Raw genomic sequence first — 10492 nt, 5'->3', positions numbered from 1 at the left:
GTCCCCAGGATCAGGTTTCCGGAGGTTCTATTGGGTAAAACATGCTGTGAAATCAGCATCTCTTCCATTTACAATATGCCTGTTGAGGACTCTGTGCTTGTTTTATTTTTAAAAATAGAGTTCAAACATTTAATTTTTAATAAGGTGCCAACGTTTACACAGAACGTTACAATAAAAAACCCAACACATTGCTATGTGGTCGTTCCAACACCAAATGCGAATATATCTCATAAAAGTCGCACGCAGGCTCATTCCCAGCACCTCTAGGATGGCAAATAAATAGTTATTACTGTGCTGGTGAAAATGGGGTCTGGTTAATGTTTCCCAAGTCAGATATACAGGCTCCCTCCTCGTGTAAATCATTTCAAAGGCTAGAAGCTCAGCCTGATAAAACACTGCCCATGCGAAATTAAAATGAAAGTGTAATATTACAATTACGTGTAATTCAATCGTTCTCCTTGGGTTTCTCATCTTCTCCAGCTCAGCATCTGATAATGAATACTAAGCAGAATTTGCACATGTTGATAATTTAAAGTAATCAGCTCTCACCTAAATGAAACAAACTGCCCTAAAATTTTCAGTTTCTGTGACTTATTAGGGCTCAAAATCTATCTATTTACACGTCTTCTCCTGTGTAAGGCCTTTGGAAAGGACTGAATAGAGAACTTTGAGACTGCCTGGTTCCAAGTAACAGCGAGCACTGAATACCGAATGGCTGACTTCTAGCACATTTACTTTTCCCTAAAAGCCACGCAAGCACCCGTATTCCCAGAGGATGTGCTGAAAAACACTTCGAAGAAATGCACATGTCACTTCCAGGATCCCGTTTATTTGGTGTCCTACTACAACACATTTCCTTAGTTAATAGCGAGGGAGAGCAAGAAACAGGCAATGGGCCCCAGTGGAGAGCTCCTCTCCACAACGTACTGATGGTTTTATACATTAAAGACTGGCTCAGAAAGAATCCAGAAAAGTTCAACAAATGTCTAAAGCCTTTGGTTCTGGAAAAGAAAACAATTATTATGAAAGATGTTTATTTTCCCTTCATGCCCCAGTTCTGTTCATCACATTACCAGGTAAAGTGGACTGAAGTTCTGCATTTGGATACAGCAAATGCCCTCAGAACCCCTACCCTTGTACAAGAAAGAGTGACAAAGAGCAAGGCAGCATGTTCCCCATGGAGTTTGAAAGAGACCGCAGGCCGCGGGGTGATGGACCACATGGCTGGGTCAGGGCCCCATGTGAGGAAGGCGATTCACTGCAGTAGTCTCCACTGCCGACTCCCCGCCCTTGACCTTCATCTGCCCACCTGACCCTGGCCTTTTGTCGAGGAGAGTCTAAACCCCACAACAAGCTAGAGGCTCAACTTGCAAAGATAAGTAAGCCTGGGTTATTTCAGTTAAGTAACTCTTCCAATTGCTTCTCACGAATTCATGGACATCTCTGCACTAAGCACTGGGGAGGACACAAATGCCAAGTTCCCCCTCGGTGACCTTGGCCCAGAATAAACTATCCCCTTGTCCCCTCCATGGCTTCAGCAGGATTAGAAGAAAATTCTGTGGTTTCACTGACCTTTGGCTATCTTTTCACTGTTTCGTGTTCCCTTTTGAGGCTACTAGCTTCAGCTAAAAGGACCTCCTGGCCTCGATAAAGCCAGGCTATGACTAATACTTTCTTTCTCATTACAGGCGGCTCCGAAGGGACCACACGGGAATAAGAGGAGGACTACACGGAGCAATCTTTAAGACTTTTTAGGATTTAAAGTCCAGGAGAATCCAGTTTCACTTGCAAATGTTCCGTGGTAACCCCAATAACAACACTAACATTAGCAGCTGTTATTCAATGCGTATGTGCTGTAAATGAGACAATGAATTTCATTCTATTATAGGACCAAAGATTAAATTCTCTATGATTGCCTGGGTATTTCCATGCTGGCATGGCTATTTTATGTCACTTTGAAGGAGGCCAATGAATTACAGAAACCAATTTTCCATAGTGTGTCAGCATGATCTGACTTAAAATTTTTTAACTCAGGGAAAATATATTTTTGCACATTAACTAGAAGTTTCATAGAAACCCACTTGGAGCTAGGTTTTTATCAAAATTGAAAATCCTTATTAGGGCTAAGAAATTATGGATTCTGATAAGGAATTTTAGGTCAAATCTGAGAGAAGGGGTGGGGAGCGGGCAGGTTAGAAGAGCATTTGCAAGGGTTTAGCAAGACAGTAGATAGGAAGGGTGATGACAGGGACACAATGATGGCCTCCAGTACGGCAGAAATCTTCCCCTCCAAAGGACCCACCCCCCCTTCCTTTTAAGAGTACTTGAACTTTGTTCAGAGAGTAATGTGCCTAGCTAAAATTTTCCTTCCCACACTACTGTGTGGCCAGGAGGAGCCACGTGACAGATTTCTAGCCAATGGACATGAGCTGAGCGCCTGTGGGAAAGCTTTGCTTTCCTGATGGAGACACTGCATCTTGTGGCTTACCTCTTCTTTCCCCCCACTTAGAAAGCAGACATGACACCCAGCAGTTCAGCAAATATCTGGCGACTACGAGGCAATAAGCCGAAGGACAAAGGGTAAGGATGGTGAAAAAGAAATACCAAAGGAGTGTGGATCCCTGGTGACATAGGAACAGTCCTGGAGTGCCCACCTCCCACACTTATTCAGCCCTTCACTCTCTGTTGGATTTTCTGCTACTTGCAGGCAAATGCACACCTAACCGATACACCACTAACCAGTGACACTGAGATCGGAAAGGATGAGGATGATTCTGTGAAAAGGAAGGGACAAAGACAAAAGTGAAAGGGCAAGTGGGATCAATCCTATTTACACAGATCACACAGTGGACCTAAGCCATAGCTTAACTCCTTCCTGCAGAAAAGACAGAGCTCTTGACTAAAAGAACACGTGTCATTAAGTTCAAATACAAAGATGCCCAATGCTCAAATTGGCTGTATAAAAGTTAATGCTGTCCTCCTGTGCTGTGATTGCTAGTAGGAAAGTGCATGCTCATACATTAAAACTGGACATTTTGCATCCTATAGAGAAGAAAATGGAACAGATAGAGAATCGATTTAGTATTTCTCTTGCAATCCACTTGGAGGAGTTCCCACTGAGAACTCGTATGCCTCACCCTCTCCACAGCCGTATCTGATAAGACCTGAGAAGAAAAATAAGTAGTAACACTGGCAGCCTGTTTTGACTCTTGCATATGCTACTTGGAAATTAAAGCACGCTTACGGCAGGCTGGGGGCACACAGGCTGCGGCCCATGGAAGTGCTGAGCTGATCAGTACTTAAGAATGCATAAGCACAGCAATAAATAAATGAAGCAAATGCAATGGGAATGCAAAGCAATGATGGGGTGTGTACACCCTCAAAATAAGGACGCGTTCCTTTGTACAGAAGGAGACAGGGCAGCACTACACGCTCCAGTAGTTCATTGTGCAGTCCCAAGATGCTGGTCTCACATAGAGAAATGATTTCTTCACACCCATCATGCCGGGTGCCCCTGATGTTGGTTCAGACACTGACGGAGAAGCCAAATAAGGGGCTAAGAACAGGAGCAAGAAACGGGATGGTCGTGAGCGGACCCACTGGCATATTTACAGCTTTCACCGTGTTCAAATTTAATTTCTTTTTCTTTTCCAACAAAGCAAGTGTAAATGTGTTTCTTATGACTCAGTAACGTAGCAGCAAAACTTTAGGAACCAATAAATAAGGACACCGACATGCTGATACCCCTTTGCCTTTTGGACTCAAAGCTTCACGTGTGTTCGTAAGTTACAAACATCAGCCTTGAGCAGAAAGGGTAAAAGTTTCCCCGCTGGGCATTCGTGTTCCGCGTCCTTGTATAGACCACAGCACCTACACCCACCCACGGGCCCCCCAGCAGTCAGGAACACATCAGGAAACACAGTTTGAAACTCATATGGGGTTAAAGCTATAAAATGCCTATTCATGGATGTTTCTGTTTTTGTAAAAAAGATTTCATCCTTCTTCCCCTCCTTTCAAACAAAACTTTTGTTTCTGCTGCCCTCAGCGCATGATTTTTCATTGGGATAATGATGCATCATTTGTTTATTTCTTTTAAAATGACATAGTCAGTGTTTTCCTCAAAATAATTGCCACCTTGTTGTTAATTAAACATGATGGATTCAGGGTCCTGGTTTGCCATCTGGGCCATATGTCTTAGAACATCCTTTTTCGTGATGATGCCAAGAAGTCTCCTAGAGAAGAAACAAAATAGGGAAAAGAGGTCAACACTGCAATATGGCTTCATCCCTGTCCCTAAGCCCTCGTGCCTTTCCCAGCTGAGCACAGGGACAGCGACAGACAATGTTTCCTAGCTTCCCTTGGGGTTGGGCAGAGCCAATGGTGTCAGTTCTGGCCAATGGCCTGGGGGTGGAGGTGACAGATGCCGCTCCCAGGTCTCCCGCGTATTTTCCCACACTCTCTCTCATCTGGCAGCCAGGGCCAGAGGAGCCAGTAAAGGACTCTGAGGTCACAGAGGATTGACTCAGGAGCCACCAGATTCAAGGACCTGGGTCCCCTGAATGACTGTGTGGTCCAGAGCCCAAGCCTGCTGCAACTCACATTGGATGTGACCTGTGAGAAAAATAAACCTTTACTGCGTTAGGCGACTGAGATTGCAAGCTTGTTTACTACAGCAGTAAACCTACAATGACTAATATAGTCTCTTAAATTTCAAGACTATAATTAATTTAAAAAGTGTTTATGAAAGCCACTGTCAAAAATTGACCACACCACAGAAATTCCAAGTATAAGGTATTTTATGTATAAAAAATTTTAAGTATAAGGATAAAAATTGGTGCTATTTTTCATTCTATCTTTACTGGAAGGATAAATTTTGACATTCATCTCAGACCCTATATGTAAAATTGCTTCCTCTTCCAAAATTCCATTGCTTTCAACTTATAAAAAACAATGACACTTACCAGGGTCCCTTGTATAAGGCCACCTAGACTGTACGTCACACAACTCCAGGGAACACTGTTCACAACACTGCAATGTAAATAGTGCCCCCTGGAGTGCACATTTATACAACCTTTCACAGCAACTCTTCATTGTTTTATTAAACGACCACCTTTAGGGGAACAAATCATGCCCCTTGGGTAAAGTGAAAGGTTTAAAAGAAGGGGATGTGCACAACTTCTTTGGAAAAAATGAAGTTCCACTGCCAAGAAAGTTTGCAAAATACTGTTCACTGTATTGTCCCCATATCCAGGAAAAGGGGAATGGGGACCCAAACAACGGCAGTGTCACTTTGGAATACTGTATAGCTATTAAAGTGATGGTTTCCACTCTGTGTTTATGTAAAAGGATATACAAAAAAATTAGAAAACATAATTGTAATACACTGTCATTTAAGCAAAGCCAAATTAGTCGAATTTAGCTCTAACAGGTAGTGACTACTAATAGGGGATGTAAATATTCAAAGTGGTATTCAAATCAGTTACACCTGGTGAAATGGATGCTGATTAGTGAAACAGGACAGAATTCTGACAGTTTTGTCTCTGACCACACTAGACCTTAAACAATCTTGGAAAGTTATTTATTTCTTATGCTGCCCCTTCCCCTCCACCTCACAGGAACATGTTCAGGAGGGAGGAAAATAGCAAAAGGGGTCTTTAAAAGCAGGCAAAACAAAAAGATTAATGATGATATGGATCAGAAAAACATTAAAAGAAAATGTCCTGACTCTACAGTGATTATTTTTTTTAAGAGATAGGGTCTCACTCTGTTGCCCAGGCTGGAATGCAGTGGCCTGAGGATAGCTACACCGTAACCTTAAACTCCTGGGCTCAAGTGATCCTCCTATCTCAGCCTCCCAAGTAGCTGGGACTATAGGCCTTCCCTGTTTTTTTTTTTTTTTTTTTTTGGTCATGACAGGGTCTCACTCTGTTGCTCAGGCTGGTCTTGAATTCCTGGCCTCATGTGATCCTCTAGCCTCGGCCTCCCAAGCTGCTGGGATTACAGATAGGAGCCACTGTGCCTGGCCTATAGTGAAAATTTTTTAAATGGGAAGGAAATAATAAACATGGAAAGAAAGATAGAATTAGACAATCAACGTTTTGCAACCTCCAATGTAATAATTAGTTTAACCAATAATTATCAATGGATACCCTAACTATTGAGTAAACAGCTGCTGGAATACAGAAAATTCGTAGTCTCAAAGTACTGCTATACAGATTATGCACAAAGAGAAAAATGTCCCTTTATGATGGAGGGATCTGGCTATCACCATCTCATCCAGGTGATGGGGCTTACCATCAACAGAGTCAGAAAAGCTGATGCTGTAGTATCTCCTATGTTGGAATGCTGCCAAAAATTACTTAAACGAGATATTAATAGAATCATGAGGGAGCAACTGAACAGATCACAAATGCAAGACTACTGGTCTGGACTCTTCAAAAAAAATCTATGTCATAAAAAATAAACCAAAAAAGGCAGGGAACCGGCCTACACAAAAGATCAAAGAGGCAAATCAACTCAACACAATTCATGAATCTTGCTGGAATTCTGGGTTGAAATTTGAATAGAAACTGGATACTGAATGACATATTGGGTTATTGTTAATTTTATGTAATTAGGGGCTGGTGGTTACGTAAAAGAATGTCCTTATTCTTAGAAGATGTACACCTCATTCACAACTGCCAAAACTTGTAAACAATCAACACGCCCTTCAATAGGTAAATGGACAAATAAACCATGGAACATCCAGACAATGGAATATTCTTCAGTGATTAAAACAAATGAGCTAGCAAGTCACAAAAAGACATGGAGGAACCTTAAATGTGTATTGCTAAGTGAAAAAAGCCAGTACTGAACCATTCCAACTACATATATGTGAGATTCTGGAAAAGGTAAAACCATGGAAAGAGTAAAACAATTAGTGGTTGCCAGGGGTTGGTGGGGAAAAAGGGAGGGATGAATAGGCAGAGCATAGGGGATTTTTAGGGCAGTGGAACTACTCTGTGTGATACTGTAATGGTGGACACCTGACACTATGCATTGGTCCAAGTCCACAGAAATATACAACAGCAAGAGTGTATTCTAATGTAAACTGTGGACTTTAGCTTATAATCATGTATCAATATCAGTTCATCAATTGCAATAAGTATGACACACTAAGATGGCAGTGACAGAGGGACTGTAGGGGAGGAGGGGATATATGGGAACTCTTTGTACGTTTTGCTCAATTCTTCTATAAACCTAAAACTGTTCTAAAAAATTACAGGCTATTAAAAAAAAAAAACTTAAGGAGAAAAAAGTGGTTGCCTGAAGGGAGAAGAGAGCTAATGAAAAGGGACAGAGCCAGGAATTACTGGTGTTCACTCAAGCTCTTAGGCCCACTTGACTTTAACCATGCCCATGCATTACTTTAAGTATATTTCTATAATAAAACTTATCAAAATGCAGTAAAATTGAAGATGCCCCATAAAAACAAGATGCTGTTCCACTAACCCTACCAGGCAGAGTCTGCATCCTTGTGTCAGTCTGCTGGACTGCCATAACAAAGTACCCCAGGCTGGGTAGTTTAAACCATAGACACTTACTTCCTCACAGTTCTGGAGGCTGGAAGTCCCAGATCAAGGTGCCTTCTCACAGTGTCCTCATGTGGCCATTTCTCGGTGTGCACACACCCCTGCTGTCTCTTCCTCTTCATGTAAGGACACCAGTCCTATTGGATTAGGGGCCTGCCCTTACATCCTCCTTTACCCTTATTATCTCTTTAAAGGCCCTATCTCCAAACACAGTGACCTTGGGGGTTAGGGCTTCAACACAGGAATTTGGGAGTGGGGGTCACTCAGTCCATAATAATCCTCACGCTCCCTCTGCATTGCACAGTTGCAGTAAAACCAGCCCTCTGCATGCCTCACTTTGTACACCATGCGAAATTCGAAAACATATAGTAAGATGTATAGAACTGATTGAAATAAACCTAGTTTGTTCCCCACACATTGGTACGATCAAGACAGCAAGACACACCTAAAGGAGACATGATATCACTCTTCTTTGCAGTGAGACACTCGGTTTCCCTGGGAAGCCCGTCTGCAAGTATGAACATGGCAGATGGAATCAGGGCCCACGCAGGAAAGTGGCTGGGTCCAGCTGGCAGATCCTAGAAATGCTTCTTTCCATCCCGATTTGTCTTAGTTGCTTGGGGGGCAACTGTCATAACAAGGACCCATCACATTCAATCAACTAGAGAGAAAAATGTTCTCAAGGGCACTATTACCCAACACTTGGCCGAATCACCATGCTTCTACGGCTGCAGAAGCTTCAGCGAGGCCCTGTCTCGTTAGAGTTGCCCTTTGGCCTTGGCAGCCACACATGGCTGCCGCGAAGGGCAGCCCAGGCCTGCGGACCTGAGGCATGCTGGGGGCTTAGAAGCCCCGTAAGGAAAAGAGGTTTCCTCCCAAGGTCAGAGGGATTTTGTTCCAGCTCTGATGATTCTAATTAATTGCAAGGAAGCAGTGATAGCATGGAGAGGTAGCTTCGTTACAGGGCGGGGCCTCTTATTTTGTTCCACCTTGGCACTAGTGACATTGGGGCTGGATAATTCTTTGTTGTGGGTGGGCTGCTCTGTGCATTGCAGAACACAGAGCGGCATTCCAGCCTCCACCCACTAGATGCCAGCAGCATCCCCATGCCCTACTGCAACAACCAAAATGTCTCCAGACAATGTCAAATGTCGCCTGTGGACTGCGGGCAAAATTGTCCCTGGTTGAGAACCACTGCCCAGATTAAAAAGTACTGAAATATTTCTATGCCAGTTGGTTCACAGCCACTGAGCTGGACACCCCAGGATGTCACTGCTACCCTCACGTGACTTCTAGAACTCCACTGAGCTCCCCAAAAGTCATAACTGGCACAAACTGGTTCCAGTTAATATCTGGCACCCCTCCTTTCACTGTCAGTCCTGGCTGGAACTTTCAAACAAGAGTAAACCTCTGTGGGTGAACAACACACTATCGGCGTGGAGCACAGAAATCCCAGTACGTGGCCCCATCCTCAGTATTTTATTGAGCAGGTATTGCAAAGTGCAGACATTCCAGGAACCTGTAAATTAAAAACACTGCTGCATAACCTCCATCACCCCCAGACCCACTCTTCATGGCTGTTGGCCCCAGCGGCTGCAGTGTGGAGGGTACTGAGTCCTTGGGGGCCAGGGTCGGCTGGCAGGGTGTCCACCAAAGGCCCTTGATGGCACTCTCTCCACACCACTCTGCCCCGGTGCCTGGCAGCTGACTGCATCTCAGGAAACAGGAGACCTGGAAGCAGCCCAGATGGGCCTGGCTCTGCTGCCCACTTCCTTCAGCCCGGAGCAGTGTTTGGCCTCCTCAGGTCGCATATCCGCATTTGAAAAATAAAGAGAAGCCAAAGGTCCATCTGCTAATGAGCTGACAAGCAAAACGTGGTCTATCTAGACAACACAGATTATTCAGCCATAAAAAGGAATGAAGAACCGACATATTTTCAACATGGAAACTTGAAAACGTGCTGCTCAGCAAAAGAAGCCAGACCCAAAAGGCCACACAGTGCGTGACTGCATTTACACGAAAGGTCGGGAACAGGCAAGCCCGCAGAGACAGAGTACACTAATGGCTACCAGAGGCTGTGCAACAGGAGGTAATAGCTAAGGGGCGCAGGGTCTCTTTCTGGGGTGATGAAAATGTTTTAAAAGTTTGGTAATGGATGCACAAATCGTTTTCCACCAAAACCCACTAAATTGTACATTTTTAAAGGGTGAATTTACAGTATGTGAATTATTTCAATAAAGCTGTAAGATAAATAGATAGCTAGATAGGGCCGGGCGTGGTGGCTCACACCTGTAATCCTAGCACTCTGGGAGGCCGAGGCAGGAGGATCACTCAAGATCAGGAGTTTGAAACCAGCCTGAGCAAGAGTAAGACCCCATCTCTACTAAAAATAGAAAGAAATTAATCAGCCAACTAAAAATATATAGAAAAAAAATTAGGTAGATATCCCAGGGTTCCGCGCAAGGCCAGCCCTTCCGGCGTGGCCGCCATCGGGGATTCCAGCTGTCAGCAGCCATGGCTTTGCGCTACCCGATAGCCATGGGCCTCAACAAGGGCCATAAGGTAACCAAGAACGTGAGCAAGCCGAGGCACAGCTGCCACCGCGGGCACCTCACCAAACACACCAAGTTCATGCTGGACATGATCCAGGAGGTGTGTGGCTTCGCCCCTTATGAGCGCTAAGAGGAAGCGGGAGGAGCTGAGCAATGTCCTGGCAGCCACGAGGAAAGCAGCCACCAAGGACTGAGCTTCCCCCTCCCTGCACAAAATAAATCTTTCTAGACACACACACACACACACAAATTAGCCAGGCATGGTGGTGCACACCTGCAGTCCCAGCTACTCGGGAGGCTGAGGCAGAAGGATAGCTTGAGCCCAGGAGTTTGAGGTTGCTGTGAGCTAGGCTGACACCACAGCACTCT

The 10492-nt window shown here is 44.3% G+C and overlaps 1 protein-coding gene across 5 annotated transcripts in view; it reads right to left on the bottom strand.

Annotated features, from left to right (window-relative positions):
* Positions 1–809: 809 nt before the first annotated feature.
* Positions 810–10492, bottom strand: part of CLCN4 (chloride voltage-gated channel 4) — a 79355-nt gene continuing 69672 nt past the window's right edge. For all 5 annotated transcript variants that reach the window (XM_075999158.1, XM_012784850.3, XM_012784849.3 and 2 more), the window contains one exon: positions 810–4232. In XM_075999158.1, coding sequence (XP_075855273.1) covers positions 4142–4232 — 91 coding nt within the window. In that variant the 3' untranslated portion in view covers positions 810–4141. The remainder of the gene's footprint in view (positions 4233–10492) is intronic.

The sequence above is a fragment of the Microcebus murinus genome, chromosome X (genome assembly GCF_040939455.1).
Source record: "Microcebus murinus isolate Inina chromosome X, M.murinus_Inina_mat1.0, whole genome shotgun sequence".
In the NCBI taxonomy this organism is placed as follows: domain Eukaryota; kingdom Metazoa; phylum Chordata; class Mammalia; order Primates; family Cheirogaleidae; genus Microcebus; species Microcebus murinus.
The sequence above is the reverse complement of the archived record's forward strand: the minus strand, read 5'-3'. Positions and strand labels throughout refer to the sequence as shown.